General features: G+C 47.9%; 1 protein-coding gene across 4 annotated transcripts in view; it reads right to left on the bottom strand.

Moving 5' to 3' along the window:
- The window catches only part of SMOX (spermine oxidase), a 35,675-nt gene that overhangs the window by 17,416 nt on the left and 1,762 nt on the right, over positions 1–16,497 (bottom strand). For all 4 annotated transcript variants that reach the window (XM_054391508.1, XM_054391507.1, XM_054391506.1 and 1 more), the window contains exon 2: positions 11,572–11,798. In XM_054391508.1, coding sequence (XP_054247483.1) covers positions 11,572–11,798 — 227 coding nt within the window. The remainder of the gene's footprint in view (positions 1–11,571; positions 11,799–16,497) is intronic.

The raw sequence follows: 16,497 nt of genomic DNA on the forward strand, positions 1-16,497 counted from the left end.
GTGGTGACATGACAAAAATTAATGGTTCTAAACTGAAAGAGGGGAGATTCAGATATTAACAAGAAATTATTTGCTGTGAAGGTGATGAGACACTGGAACAGGCTGTCCAGAGAAGCTGTGGATGCTCCACCCCTGGAAGTGTTCAAGGCCAGGTTGGATGGGGCTTTGAATGACCCAGTGGAAGGTGTCCATGCCTATGGGCAGATTGGAACTCAGTGATCTCTAAGGTCCCTGCCAACCCAGGCTCTGCTGATACAGCTAATTCACCAGGGCTTAGTTTCTTCCCTATTTCATTGTCCTTTAGAAGCTTGGTTTTCACTTGGTTTTTAGCAATAAAGTGAATTTGAGGGGGGCAAAAGAAAGGGGATGATGAGGAAGGGTGAGGAAAAATGACAGCCCCAATAAGAGTGAGAGAGAGCAGGTCTGTGAATGAATGGAGGAAGGTGAGGAGATCAGGACAAATAAGGCATGAGGAGGAAACTGAAGTAGAAAATAAGTGAAACAATGAAAAAAGGGGGAAATAAATTACAAACCCAGAAAGGTAATCACAAGAGAAATGAGTGGAACTGGTGAAAACAGAGGGGAATTGCAGACACTGAGTGGGGCACAGCCTTCCCAAAGAGACTTCCAGACCAGAAAGGTTGAGACCAATGCCCTACATTCTGTTCCCCAATGCCAAAAGCTCTTTGGCACTTCCAGCATCCCACAGCTCTCAGGTCTGCTGATTTCTGAGGTCCAGACCACTTCCAGCAAGCCTGAGCTGCAGACCTTGTGTCAGCACAACTCAGCTCAGCTTTCATAAGCTGCTTGCAGACTGTAAGCAGATAACACATTCACAAGACAAGCAAAGCTGTGCTAAAACCCTGCTAGCATTTGGCCAAAAGGATAAGTGAGCCATGGGGGTGTTTTTATTAACCATTGTACCCTTCATTGCCCAACAGAGAAAAGAGCAGAGATGCACATTCTCTGTGGTGTAAACACTCTGCAGAGCCTTTCCTACAAATGACATCTTCGTGGTCAGGCAGCAGGTAAGGATAACCACCACCAGGATTTATCAGGTTTTCTCACAAGCCCTGTTATTTCCTTGCTCTTCTCTTCTTGGGGCTGCTGAACCATCTGATGAAGAACAGAAGACAAAATTGTTGTAGGCCAGAAGGAAGAGGAGAAGCAACAGCAAAGTCACAGAATCACAGAATGGTTGGGGTCAGAAGGGACCTCTGGAGATCCAGTCCAACCCCCTTGGCCAAGGCAAGGTTTACATAGAGAACATCACACAGGAATGCATCCAGGCAGGTTTTGAATGTCTCCAGAGATGCAGACTCCACCACCTCTCTGGGCAGCCTGCTCCAGTGCTCCAGCACCCTCAAACTGAAGAAGTTCCTCCTCATGTTTAGATGGAGGAGAAAGTCATTCACTAAGAACTATATTATCATAACTAAAGAATCCAAAAGACACTCAAAAGATATCCTTTACTGTACACATGCAGTGACCACATCCTATGGAAGAAACTATGGAAAAGATTCCCTACACATCCCCTTGCAGGTAGGTTTCTAATCAAACAGGAGCAGGATTGTACTGTCTGCAGCTGAAGCAACCAAAGCTTTCCTTCCCCAGGCAGGAAACTGCTCACACCAACACAAAGCATCCTCATGCTCATGGGACCACCTCTGAGGTCACTGGGAACAGGCAGAGGTGAGATCTGAAAACATTCTCCTTCAGTCACTTCATCAAAATGTGATGGACAAAGGGCTCCTGAGAGAGCTCAGCAGCTTTAGTTCCATGAGCCTGGTGAAAGGCAGCACCAAGAACCACCTGCAAGGGGCTGCAGATTCTCTGCTTAGCTGTACAAAACATCCCTGCTCCCCAGCTGAGGGCACCATGTCCACCAGCAAGGATTGCTACACAGAGTCCAGACCCATTTCCCTTTTCTATTAGCACAGGCCTGAAGGAAGCACAGGAAGGAAAAACCAGAGACAGACACTGTGACATCCCAGCTCCTACCACTGGCAAACTCCCAACACAACAAACTCATCATTTCTTACTCTAGAGCTCCTCTGGGTTTGGGCAGAACAGGCTCTAGAAGCCTGTCTGCAAGAACCATCAAAAGAAGCAAAAGAAGCTGACTGCATTTCAGCTTCAGGGCCCAGAGCTGCTCAGGTGGGTTGCAAAGAAGATCACAAAAAATGATCCCAGGGCTGGAACCCCTCTGCTGTGAGGACAGGCTGAGAATCTTGGGGTTGATCAGCCTGGAGAACAGAAGGCTCCAGGGGGACCTTCTGGTGGCCTTTCAGTACTTAAAGGGGGGTGTAGGAAAGCAAGAATGAGAATTTTTTACCAGGGCACGTAGTGATGTTTTTAAACTGAAAGAGGGGAGATTTAGACAGCATATTAGGAAGAAATTCTTCACTGGAAGGCTGGTGAGACACTGGAACAGGTTGCCCAGAGTGTTTGTGGATGCCCCCTCCCTGAAAGTGTTCAGGGTCAGACTGGACAGGGTCTTGAGCAACCTGGTCTAGTGGAAGGTGCCCCTGCCCATGGCAGGGCATTGGAACTGGATGATCTTTAAGGTCTCTGCCAACCTAAACCAGTCTGTGATTGTATTCATCCCAAGCAGCTCTTCATTCTAAGCAGATTTCCTTTGCTAATTCTGAGGGTTTACATAAAATCTTGCAAGGAAATGGGGCCAAAGGTCAGAAATTAAAAGGAGTTAATTGAATGGCCATAACCCTAAGAAATGGCTTCACTTCAGGTTACATCTTTGGTCTTCTGTCTGACCAGCTTTGGGGCATCCCCACAACCCAGGGTCTTTGCAGTGAACGTGGGTTTCAGCAAGGATGTCCTGTCTGTTACCTACAGGCTTCCACCTACACGTGTTTACTACATACATACTCCTCCAGCACAGGAAGAGGCAGTCTCTTAGGAAGAACAAATCTAAATAAAGAAGTCCCCCAGCACTGAAGGAGGTCAGGAAAGCACATCCCAGTCCATGCTCCTTCCTGTCAGCACTGCTGACGAGCTGCAGCATTGTCTTTTTCCTCACTTGGCTTGAAAACTACACTGACTTAATCCCCCAGGCAGCAAAGCCCCTTCAGCAGAGATAGGTGAAGGCTGTTAGCAGGCCACACATCTGTCACTGCAATAGAGGGGCAGGGAGGGGACAGTGACTCTCAGTGGCCCTTTGGTGCTGCTTTTTAAGATAACGCATGGCAAGGCCCTGGAGCTTAATTGGGGATGGCAGGAAGCCCAGCAGAGGGCAGGGGGAGTGAGCAGGGTGGAAAACTTTGACATTCTTTGCCTGCATCCCTCCCCCAGAAGCTGTGCAGCACACAGGAGAAAGCTGACAGATAACAAGGCTATTAATTAGCTGATTGTTAAAGGGAAGGTTCCCGTGAAGCAGGTCTTTGGGGACCACATCCTGACTGAAAAGACTAAGTCAAAACAGGCACTTTTTCTGCATCAGACAGGCTGAAGGACTGCAAAATTCTCAGGCAGGCAAAGCAGTGCAATTGTGCACCTGCAGTTCACTTGTCAAGCTCACTACCTCCCTCCCGCCCTTTGCAAATACCTAGGAGCTGGCCTTAAAAACCTCCTTGGAGAGGGAAATGAAGACTTAGCAGGGACAGAAGAGCTGCTCAGAAGTCACTTATCCCTGTTTGCTTTTTCCCAGCAGTTACACACAGACAGGGAAGCTGCAGGGATTAGCTTCAAGGGTCACACTCCTGTCACTTTTCTTGGAGAGTGACGTCAGCCCCAGGATTCCCCCAGTCAACCACCAAAAATAGTGAGGTCACAGCAACGAGGAGAAGGCTGGAAACCCTCTGCTGTGATGCCAGGCTAAGAGAATTGGGATTGCTCAGCATGGAGAAGAGAAGGCTCCAGGGAGACCTTCTGGTGGCCTTTCAGAATTTGAAGGAGCTGATCAGTAAGCTGGGGACAGACTCTTTATCAGGCTCTGTTGTGACAGGACAAGGGGTGATGGTTTGAAAGAGGGACATTCAGACTAGAGGGAAGGAAGTTTTGGGGTTTTTTTACTGTGGGGGTGGTGAGACACTGGCCCAGGTTGCCCAGAGAGGTGGTGAATGCCCCATCCTTGCAACCATTCCAGGTCAGGTGGTTTGGGGTTGTGAGCAACCTGCTCTAGTTGGAGATGTCCCTGCTGACTGCAAGGCTTTGGACCAGGTGACCCTTAAAGGTCTCTTCCAACCCAAAGCAGTCTTTGATTCTATGATCCTAGTAGGAGTGGAGAAGAAGGTGACAGCATTATGAATTCTTGGCATGGACAATTACACTTTGGTGACCCTTCCAGTGCTAGTGTCCCCTTCCTTTGAGAGACTGACCAAGTGGACTGACACTGACCCTGAGCAGTGCCAGACCAGCAGAGTCCATGGTTTAAGGAGGACAGTGTTAAAACAACAGAGGCTGGAGAGCTGCCCCATCATCAGCAGGCTCAGTGCTCTTTCCTATGGTGCAACACCTGGTTGGAAATGCAGGTAACTGCTCTCCAGCACTGAAGACCTTCCTTGCAGGCTCTGCTGTTTTTTAGTGCTCTCACAGAGGAACATTTAGGTCACCTTGATCTCAAGCTTGTGACTGATCACGACTGACTTTAATGCAGTGCAGCAGTCTCTCACAGCGACCTTTCTGCTAGAGAAATGAAGAGCTGTGCAGTCTTACTGCTCACAACCAAATAAAGGCTTCTGTCAGGCATCCCTACAGCTATTAAAAATTCAGGCTCCTGCGAACAAAAAGAAGCAAAACTCGTATTGAAGTAGAAGAAGCCAGCCAAGAAAGCTTGGAAAAGTGCCTGGAAAATGCGTAAGGACTTTCCAAATGAACAGTGAGGCAGAGCTCTGGAGGTACCGGGGTGCCTTGCCTCGCACCAGGGAAATTCAGCACGGAGGAGATGCTTCACTTGCCAGGCTCCAGCTTCACTGACTCCACTGACCCAGGTGGAACACCCGAGGGAGACTCTCCACACTCTGCATTCCTTAGAGTTTGGTGCCCTGATGACAGAATAAGTGGGGTGGGAGAGATCCAGCTGGAGGAGCAGAGCTGGAGGAGCAGAGCTGGAGGCATATGCTGGAGCCCAAGCAGATGGCAGCAGCTGCAGCAGCAGGAGGGCAGTGTGTGAGTGCTGGGGAAGGGAGATGGCTGTGCAGGCACTGAAACCCTGACAAATTTAGTCCTGTTCATTCAGCACTACATTTTCCACTGCTCATGCCAGAGCCCCAGCCCTGAGCAGGCTTTGCATCTGTCCTGTGGTTGTTGAGGTTTTTGTTTCTACTCAAGTGAGGACAAGGCAGCGTGTGTCATGGCCTTTGTTAGCTCAGCCTCTTCTAAAGGAGGAGATGAACCAGAGAGGTGAAATGACATGAGGGTAGGATTGCTGAGACTGAGAAGGGTCTGGGAGGTTCTACAAGGCAGAGGAGGAGCCTGACCTCAGGATTTGGTGATCTTTTTATCCTGGACAACTTCAAGATGTTTTAACACAACCTCTCAACAAACTTCCTTCCTCCAAAACCAGAGATGTCGAGTCAGACTGGAGATTAGGACAAAATTCTTTACAATGAGGCTGGTGAGATACTGAAATAGGTTGTGGATGCCCCCTCCTTGGAAGTGTTCAAGGCCAGGCTGGATGAGATCTTGAGCAAGGTGGAAGGTGTCCCTGCCAATGGCAGGGGGGTTGGAACTAGATGATCTTTAAGGTCCCTTCCAACCCAAATCATTCTATGAATCTATGAACTGAAGACCAAATTGCTATTGCTCCTCCCAAGCACCCATTTCATCACCAGTTAAAGCAGGAGAATCTTGGCCAGCCAGGAGGAAAAAAAATAATGATAGAATAGACTGTAGTGAAAATCAAAAATAGAAAGTCCTGAAGGAGAGAGGGACTCAACAAAACACAAACCACAAATGCATCAGGCAGGCTCAGCAGGTGTAGAGAGAGACATTCTCTGCACCTAAGGTGGCAGAGGAAAAGGCTCCCAAAGCCACATGCCTGTTGCACTGGGGCACTTGGTACTTGTGTTCCACACCACCTTTTTTCACTGGAGACTTTCAGGAGATCACACAGGTCACTTTCATGCCCAGACCTTTCCTACACAGCAGCACAGAGAAGAACAGTCAGCTCTATGAAATCACTACAGATAGTCCAATCCAACAGCCCAAACAGGCTGGGACAAGGAGCTCAACAAAACCCCAGTTCAGGAGAGACAGGGATCTGCTGGAGAGAATCCAACAGACAGCTACAAAGATGATGAAGGGACTTGAACATCTCTCCTATGAAGAAAGGCTGAGAGACCTGGGGCTGTTTAGTCTGGAGAAGGCTGAGAGGGGATCTTATCAATGTCTGTAAATATCTGAGGGGTGGGTGTCAAAACAGAGGTGCCAGGATCTTTTTGGTGGTACCCAGTGATAGGACAAGGAACAATGGGTACAAGCTGGAACCCAGGAAGTTCCAGCTCGACATGAGCAGACACTTTAGGGTGAGGGAGCACTGGAACAGGCTGCCCAGAGAGGTTGTAGAGTCTCCTCTGGAGACTTTCAAAATCCACCTGGATGTGTTTCTGTGTGACCTGCCCTGGGTGATCCTGCTTTGGCAGGGGGTTTGGACTGAACGTTCTCTGGAGGTCACTTCCAACCCCTAACATTCTATGAGTCTGTGATGAGCTGCCCCTGGGAGAAACTCCAGCTCCCAGGAGTTTCTGCTCTGAAGGAAAAGAGAGCAATCACCTCCCCAGCAACAGCAGCAGGAGGCTGGCTGATGTCCTCTTCTTGGCTGAACCTGTCCCTTACATATTTTTTCTGGCAGGGAGTAGCTGTGGACATTTTTACAACGCCTAAGTGTGAAAGCCTTCTCTGTCTCCTAGCAATAAAGATATCCTGTGGCAATGATAAGCTAATTATGTGTTGTGTAAAGAAGATTAACTTTTAATGTGCTGCTCTCATGTCACTGCCTGTCCCCTTTCTGGGGCTGTGAAGAAAAAAAAAAAATAAAAAGGGTCAATTTACCCAATTCGTCATTTCTAAAACACAGGCACCTTGACACCAGCTTTATCTTATCGGCTGAATCTCCAAGCTAAGTAGCTCTCATCTTTGTATTCTCTCCTCATTTCAGAGCCTGCCTGCCTCTGACACCCTCCCTGGCTGGAGATTTTCCTATCATCTGTGAGACAGGATGATCATGGAGCACTGCACACCGTTTGGAGGTGTTCCAGTTGCATAAATAATGCTGCTCACCACAGCATTTTCACTCCCTCCCTCTCCCTTTTCCAGTCTCAGTTGCTGTTAATCTTGCTGCACACATCTCACCTGTCTAATATGTTTCCTCTGGTTCTGTTTTCAATCCAGTGATATGAAAAAGCTGTTCAGATCACAGAACTGTTTTGGTTGGTAAAGACCTTTCAGATCATCAAATCCAACCATTCTCTAACTCTGCCAAGGCTGGTGCTAAACCACATCCCTCAGCACCACAGCTCTGCTGCTTTTAAACACCTCCAGGGATGGAGATTCAACCACCTCCCTGGGGAGCCTAATCCAGTGTTTGAGAACTCAGATGAATTATCTCCACTGGCTTTTGTCCAAGAAGAATTCTCTCCCTGCCACAGGTTGCTGAATTCCTTCCACAATAAGGTTCCTTTAAAATTCCAACTGCTCCTGTCTAAAACTGAAATGATTTTGTGCCATCCCATTGCAGATTCCAGTACTGAGACCCAGGACAGTGTTATTTCAAATAAATGAAAAAAAAAAAAAAAAAGATTCCTCTTTTTCTGCTCCCCACTCATTACTTGATCATTCTCTACAGGCTACAGGTGGCTTCCTAAATGCTCATGGGCATATTTTTAAACATAAAGAGTAACTTGAGTCTAGAGCATCAAGCCAAGCATCAAATATGGTAGAGTTCATTGTCAAGATTAAAATCTGAAGGGTTAATGCTTGGCTGAAGCCTGATGGGAATTATGGAATCACAGAATAGTGGAGGTTGGAAGGGACCTCTGGAGATCCAGTCCAACTCTCCTGGCTAAGCAACCCAGAGCAGCTTGCCAAGGATCATAATGTCCAGGTAGGTTTGGAATCTCTCCAGAGAAGGAGACTCCATAACCTCACTGGACCACCTGCCCCAGGACTCTGTGAAAAAATAAGGCTCCCTCCATTTATATAGTCCACTGAGAGATCCCATTTCCTGGAATGAATCTGGAGGATGAGAGATCCTGTACTCACCTCCCTAAATGTACTTCATAAGTGACAGTATAAAAATGTGGGAAATAATTTGGATTAGTTAATCAGAATTCCTTATGCCATGCCTCCTCCTTTCACTTCACTCTGCTCATGGCCAAATCTTCCCACAGAGAGCAGATAGAACCAACACTAATCACAGCTTCACAGATTGCATTGGGTTGGAAAGGACCCTCAAAGGTCATCTAGTCCAACCTCCCCTGCAGTCAGCAGGGGCACCTCCAACTAGATCAGGCTGCCCAGAGACACATTGGGTTTGATCTTGAATGTCTCCTGGGATGGGGCCTCAACCACAGCCCCAGGCAACCTGCTCCATTGTTTTACACTCTCATTGTGAAGAGCTTTCTCCTGATCTAAATCTCCCCTGCTCCAGCTTCAGACCATTGCCCCTCATGCTTTCATCACAGGCTTTTCTAAACAGTCCCTTCCCTGCTTTCCTGTAGGTCCCCTTCAGACACTGAAATGCTGCTACAAGGTTTCCCTGGAGTCTTCTCCTCTCTAGGCTGAACAGCCCCAAATCTTTCAGCCTGTCTTCATAGAAGAGATTCTCCAGGCCTCTGATCACCTTTGTGATCACCTCTGGACCCACTCCAGCAGTTCCATGTCTGACTTGTGTTGGGGGGCCCAGAGCTGGACCCAGCACTCCGGGTGAGGTCTCATCAGAGAAAGCAGAATCAGCTCTCTCCATCTGCTGTGTCCAGCACAAATCAGTAAGACACTCCATTGTCCTTGTGAAGGAACAGCAGGATGAGAGCAGCAGTACCAGGTTACATCAACATAAATTTGGCCATTTTTATCTAGCATTGGCTCACTGTTTTGGGGGAGGGAGTTGGTTTGTTTTTTTTTTTTTAGCAGAGATTATCTTTCCACTGAACATCCATCTTCGTTTCCATCATGAAGGCTTCTCTTTGGTGTCTTTAGGGTCTGTGTTTGTAGTTTTTTGCAGGCTTTTTTTTTCTGTTTGGCTTTTCAGCATATTGATGCTCTTGTCTACACTAAGCTGAAGAGGGACCAGTACATAAATGGTGGCTATAAGGAGGATGGAGACTCCCTTACAAGGAGTCCCATGGAAAGACAAGGGGTGATGGGGACAAGTTACTGCTGAGCACATTCTGCTTGAACTCCAGAAGAAAATGTTTGCCCATGAGAACAGTTAGACCTTGGAATCATCTCCCAGGGGAAGCAGTGGATTCCCCTACACTGGGCAGTTTTAAGACCCAGTTTGACAGGTTGCTTAGGCCAGCTCATTTCAACTCTACTGTGACCTAGAAAGGTTGGAGCAGGTGATCCTTGGGGTCCCACCCAACCTGGCATTCTGTGATTCTGTGAAGAGGGCATCATTGAACATCCAACAGAAGTTAAAATAACCATCAATTGAAGTCCACACTGGTCTGAGTCTACCAGAAAAGATGTTCCTTTCCTTCTGATGCAAGGAGAGTTGCAGTTCCTGGACACTGGGCTGATTTGGCACACACCATGGTATTCAGAACAGCAATAAAACGTCGCAGGCCTACAATATTTAGCTGGTTGTTGCTAAGCTTTTTACTTTCTACTTTGTTTAGTAATTTGATCTCTCCTTCACCCTTTCAGTTAAGGAACAACTTTCTAAAGCAAATGACTGGATCACCCCAGCAATAGTTGCTGGAAATGATTACATTGATGACAAATATGGAAATATTGTTCATCCTAGCAGGAGTGAGTTAATCCCACGGCAGGGACAAGCGGGGCACAGTTACGCAGATGAGAGCAAACCAGAGGTTGATGTTTTGCAGAGGAATGAAAGATATTTTGGGCCACTTCTCTTCAATCTCTTTATCAGTCATCTGGAGGAGGAGAGTGAATGAGTAAGTTTGCACATTACACCAAGTTGGGTTGGAAATGTTGATCTGCTTAAGGGTAGGAAGGCTCTATGGGAGAACCTGACCAGGCTGGACTGATGAGCTGAGGCAGATGGGATGATGTTCAATGAGGCCAAGTGCTGGGTCCTGCACTTGGGTCACAACAAACCCCATGAACACTCCAGGCTTGGAGCAGTGTGGGTGGAAAAGTGCCTGATGGAAAAGGACCTGGGAGTGCTGATCAACAGCAGCTGAAGATGAGCCAATATGTGCCCAGGTAGCCAAGACCCTTCAGTGCTGGGTTGAGGGCTGGAGTGGATGATCTTTGAGATCTCTTCCAACCAGATGTTTTCTGTGCTTCTGTGAAGGCCAACATCATCCTGGCCTGGATCAGCAACAGTGTGACCAGCAGGACCAGGGCAGGGATTGTTCCCCTGTACTCAGCATTGGTGAGGCTGCACCTTGAGCACTGGGTTCAGTTTTAGGGCCCTCACTACAGGGACAACTTTTCTCCCAAGTATCAAGTGACAGGACATGAGGAAACAACCTCATATCACACCAGAGAAATTTAGGTTGGACATTAGGAAACAATTCCTTACTGAAGGAGTGGCTAAGGCCTGGAAACAAAGAATCATAGAATTGCTAGGGTTGGAAGGGACCTCAAGGATCATCTAGTTCCAACCCCCCTGCCATGGGCAGGGGCACCTCACACTAGATCAAGTTGCTCAGAGCCACAACCAGCCTGGAACAGGCTGCCCAGGGAAGTGGTGGAATCATTTTCCCTGGAAGTGTTAAAAAAAACATGTAAATATGGTACTGAGGGACATGGTTCAGTGGTGCACTTGACAGTGCTGGGTTAATGGTTGGACTCAATGACCTTAAAGGTCGTTCCAACCTCAATGAGTCTATGGTTCCATATTACTGCTTTACTGCCTTTGCCCAGTACCCAGAGCATTAGAACTTTGAGATACTTGAATGTGTCCAGTGAAGGGCAATGAGGCTGGTGAGAGGTCTCGAGCACAAGCCTTATGGGGAGAGGCTGAGGGAGCTGGGGGTGTTTAGTCTGGAGAAGAGGAGGCTCAGGGGAGACCTCATTGCTCTCTACAACTACCTGAAGGGAGGTTGGAGCCAGGTGGGGGTTGGGCTCTTCTCCCAGGCACCCAGCAACAGAACAAGAGGACACAGTCTCAAGCTGTGCCAGGGGAAGTTTAGGCTGGAGATGAGGAGAAAGTTCTTCACAGAAAGAGTAATTTGCCATGGAATGTGCTGCCCAGGGAGATGGTGGAGTCACCCTCCCTGGAGGTGTTCAAAATGAGATTGGCTGTGGCACTTGGAGCCATGGTTTAGTTGTCAGGAGGTGTTAGGGATTAGGTAATAGGTTGGACTTGATGATCTCTGAGGTCTTTTCCAACCTGGTTGATTCCGTGATTGTGTAACTGCCCTGGGGTCCCAGTGGTTCAGGCAAACCTGCAAGGTGACAGAGCAGCTGCACACCAACCTCGTTGTATAAATCACTGAATTCTTCAACCACATCTTTCGGGATCCTCTGCCCCTTGTTGGTGAGGTGGTAAGCCACCCCGTTCTTGGAGTAAAGACTGATCCGGCCAACGCTTCTCTCCCCATCAGTAGTCTCTTCAAGCAAACCATTGTCTTCTGCTAGATGATAGACTGGGTTTCCATGTGAACCATGAATCCACGTAGCTCCCAGTTCAAAAGTGGCGTGCCCTGCAGGAAAACCAACCAAGCAGAGTCATCATTTAGCTGACAGCTTGCTACACTCCACCCTAAAGAAAGTGACCACGTGCAGAGCCAGAACTACTGCTCAACGCTTCTGAACATCACTCAAATGAGCTTTCTCTGCTCTTCAAACCAGAACTCCAGGATACATGCTTAGAGTGCTCAAAGAATGGGATGCTGGAATGTGTCCAGAGAAGGGCCACAGGGATGAGCAGAGGGCAGGAACACCTCTACTATGAAGATAGACTGAGTTGGGGTTGTTCAGTCTGGAGAGGAGAAGGCTCCAAGAAGACGTTATTGTGGCCTTCCAGTATCTGAAGGGGGCTACAAGAAAGCTGGGGAGGGACTTTAAGGGTATCAGGGAGTGATAGGACCAGGGGGAATGGAGCAAAACTAGAAATGGGTAGGTTCAGATTGGAAATTCTTCCCCATGAGGGTGGTGAGACACTGGAACAGGTTGCTCAGGGAGGTGATAGAAGCCTCATCCCTTGAGGTTTTGAAGGCCAGGCTGGATGTGACTCTGAGCAACCTACTCTAGTGTGAGGTGCCCCTGCCCATGGCCGGGGGGGTTGGAATTGGGTGATCCTTGAGGTGCCTTCCAACCCTAACAATTCTATGATTCTATGTTTCCAATAAAGGTACCTTGCCCCCAGTGACAAACCTCTGAAACCTAAGGTGAAATTCAGAATCTTCTGGATTCCCAGTTCTTACTATGGCTGTTGCTAGCTGCTCTGCCCCTGCTACATGGCCTTCCTAAACCATTTGCTCTAAGCCTGTGCCAGGGAAATGTTTAAGTTGGATATTGGGAAGAATTTCTTTTCTGCAAGAGTGGTCAGGCATTGGAACAGGCTGCCCAGGGAGGTGGTGGATTCACCCTCCCTGGAGGTGATCAAGAAACAAGCAGATGTGGTACTTTGGGACATGGTCTAGAAGACCTGAAAGTGTTAGATAGAAGGTTGGACTTGATCCTAGTGGTCTTTTCCAACCTTAATGATTCTATAACCTGTACTTAAGAACATGACCAGGAAGCAGAGAATGCACTGGTGGGGCTGCAGCACAAGCCAGGTGCTAGTGAAGGGAAAGAGCTGTAAGAGCCACACTGCACTACTGCAGAAAGGACACAGGAAGGTACTTACATAAATATTAAAGTTGCAGGGAGAGGACAGAGTACTTAAAGACTTCAAATGTCCACTGTATTCAAGAGGAGGAGCTGGGTACCCCGGGGCAACCTGGTCTAGTGGAAAGTGTCCCTGCTAATGCCAGGGGAGTTGGAACTAGATGATCTTTAAGGTCCCTTCCAGCCCCAAACCATTCTGTGATTCTATGAATACAGAAAGAAAAGCATCTGAAGCAGGGAGCTACAGGGAAAAATATTGGATTGCTTTGGGATAATGACACTGGGCTGCATACTGAACCTTGTCCTGTGATTAAATGTGTGTTATTTACAAACACACCTTGGATTAGCTGCAACACAATGAAGCATTTCCATTCCTCAAATGAGTCAATAGGTTCTATTTTAATATTTGTGCCTTTGAAAGCTTAAATCAGGTTCTTTAAGCAGATGCACAGTCAGGTCAAACACCAAAGGCATTTAGCTTTCATCATACAATCACAGAATTGTTAGGGTTGGAAGGGACCTCAAGGATCATCTAGTTCCACCTGTACTGTCAGTCTGCAAAACTGAAAGGGTTTAGTCAGCCCCACTCTCTCCCTTCCTTACAACTAACTGGCTGTGCACCAGAGCTCTGACCTTCCCCCAACCCCAGCACAGGCACAACTGGGCTGACAGCACAGGGAGATGTTCAGCAGCTGAAAGGAGATGCTAAAAATAACTTTGGGTAGTGTGCTCCACCCACGTTTTTAGAGATTCTCAGAAGTCCAAAGCTGACTGTTTCAAAGGCTGCAGAAGCTGTGTTCTCCCAGCATCCCAGCCAGCACCATGCTGTGCAGCTTGCTCCAGAGGTGTATGAGCACCTGATTAAGTGGGAGAGTTAACAGGATGCTGCTTGATGAAGAAAGGAGCATGCAGCTGCCAGTCATCACAGCCTGCTTAACATGTAAATATATTCTCAGACAGAACAACACTGCAGCACTAAGCTGTAACACAGTCAGGTTGAACACGTGGAAGCTCCGAGAGATGCTACTCTCCAGCTGAGATGCTGCCTCCATGGGAAGCTCCAGGTATCCTGCTTCTCAAGCAGACAACCACCTCCTCACTAAGCAGCATGCTGATTGCCCTTCAAGTTATGTATTATGGGAGTAGATAATCTTCAAGGCCCCTTCCAACCCTTACCATTCTGTGATTCTTAGCCTTAAGGCTCTGGGGAGACCTAATAGCGGCCTTCCAGTACCTGAAGGGGCCCCACAATAAGGCTGGAGAGGGACTGTTTACAAAGGCCTGTGGTGATAGGACAAGAGGCAATGGTTTGAAATAAGAGGAGATTTAGGTTGGATGTCAGGAACAAGTTCTGCACCATGAGGGTGGTGGAACACTGGAACAGGTTGCCCAGGGAGGGAGCTGAAGCCCCGTCCCTGGAGCTATTCAAGGGCAGGCTCAACAAGGCTCTGAGCAACCTGATCTAGTCGAGGATGCCCCTGCTGACTGCAGGGTGGGTTGGAATAGATGAGCTGTGGAGGTCCCTTCCAACCCAATCCATTCTATGACTCTATGAAAGGCTCCCACATAGAATCATAGAATCATAGAATCAGTCAGGGTTGGAAGGGACCACAAGGATCAGCCAGTTCCAACCCCCCTGCCATGCCCAGGGACACCTCACACTACATCAGGCTGGCCAGAGCCTCATCCAGCCTGGCCTTAAACACCTCCAGGGATGGGGCCTCAACCACCTCCCTGGACAACCCATTCCAGGGTCTCACCACTCTCATGGGTAAGAACTTCTTCTTCACATCCAGCCTGAATCTCCCCACTTCCAGCTTTATTCCATTCCCCCTAGTCCTATCACTACCTGATAGCCTAAAATGCGTCTAAACAAAGATGTGCTTCAGTGTGCAGCATCAAGCCACAAACTTGCATACTTAGGTGCCACAAACTCCACCATCCTCCCAGCACAGGCAGCCTGGCAGAGCAGCAGAGCTCATCAATAATGCACGTGACAGTCACCTTGTTAATGCAACCCTCCTGCAAGCCATCAGATGCCAGAGCAGCAGCAGGAGCTTGCTCTCTGCTACACTAATAATCTTCCTGCACAGAGCTCTTACTTATGAGGCACCTGATTTTTGGAAAGAAAAAAAAACATGCCAGCAGGTCCTGGAACTGTTTCCCATACTCACACAGTGAACTACTCTCTGATGCTATGAGAATAGTTGGCTGAAGCTATGAAAAGATGGACAATTTGTCACTTTAAGAAAGGTATTACAAGATCAAGACTTTGGATTCCAGACCTCTGCCCTACAAATCTACACTGGATATTAGGAACAATTTCTTTCCTGCAGGAGTGGTCAGGCACTGGAACAGGCTGTCCAGGTCTACCCAGATGGTGGAGTCACCATCTCTGGAGGTGTTCAAGAAACCTGTGGCCATGGCACTTTGGGATATGGTTTCAGGGCCATGGTGGTGTTGGGTTGATGGTTGGACTCGATCTCGGAGGGCTTTTCCAACCAAAACAATTCTATGATTCTATAAACTGCAAGAACTCCCCCAGACTGAAAAGCCTGCTCCTGTCTCACATTAAAGAAGTGTTGATGAACAGGAGGGAGATTCCCAGCAAAGGCAAAGATGTCAGCAACCAGTGGAGTTATTCAAGGGGCAGAGAACTGGTCCCAGTAGTAGTACAACAAAACCATTTCACAGGTGCACTGCCAAGATGATCTGTCACTCCCTGAAGACTTCAGGTCTTTGACACTTCCCTCCTCTCACAGCCATGAGGCTATTTTTAATGCAGAGCATTGTGAGCAAAGGACACACTTCCCATTCCAACCTCCATGCCAAGTCTCAGCAGAATGTGAAGTGCCCCTATTCAAACCCTGCTGAGATCTGTGCCCCTGCCTCTCCATTCATTTCCCTTCTGAAAGGTTTATAGGACATGACTGTTTATTTACTGTAGTAGGGAGCTTATCAAGTAAAATATAGTAATGATGTAAGCACCTGGCAAACACAAAGAAAGGAGGGCAGCAAGAGGCCAGAGTTTACAATTCCAGAAGTGGGATCAGAAACAGAAGCAGTTAATTGAAATCAGGAAGGCAATTGAGTAGAAGTGAGGAGCTTTTTGCCTCCTGTGGAGAAGAGACAGGCAGTGCCCTTCTAGATACCAGGGAAAGTTTCACAGACTGCTGTGCTGCAAAGGGCAACGTTTGCTCCACTCCTCCTGCAGGTAGGGATTTTCCAAGTGCTTCCAATTGACACAGGATTAAAATATCTACTGCCTGCACCTTTATTGCACTGGGAAAGGAAGACACGGAGGTAGGAAAGCTGCAGATCAGGATGAAAGGGGACATTGAGGAGGTTTTTTCAGCAGCTTGATTCACAGTGGGTAGTGCCTTACACAGTAAATTAGTTCTAGGGAAATGAATGGGGCTGCTTGTGAAACAGAATAGCTCGGGGCTTGCCACTTGGCAAGTGATGAAAGTCACCCAGAGACAGTCCTGACACTAGCCAGGAGATTTACTGACTGCTCCTGGTGGAGTCAAGCTGGAAAGAGCTGGTGGAAATTGTCTATTCAGTCACAGA

Source organism: Indicator indicator, chromosome 23 (assembly GCF_027791375.1).
Source record: "Indicator indicator isolate 239-I01 chromosome 23, UM_Iind_1.1, whole genome shotgun sequence".
Classification (NCBI taxonomy): Eukaryota; Metazoa; Chordata; class Aves; order Piciformes; family Indicatoridae; genus Indicator; species Indicator indicator.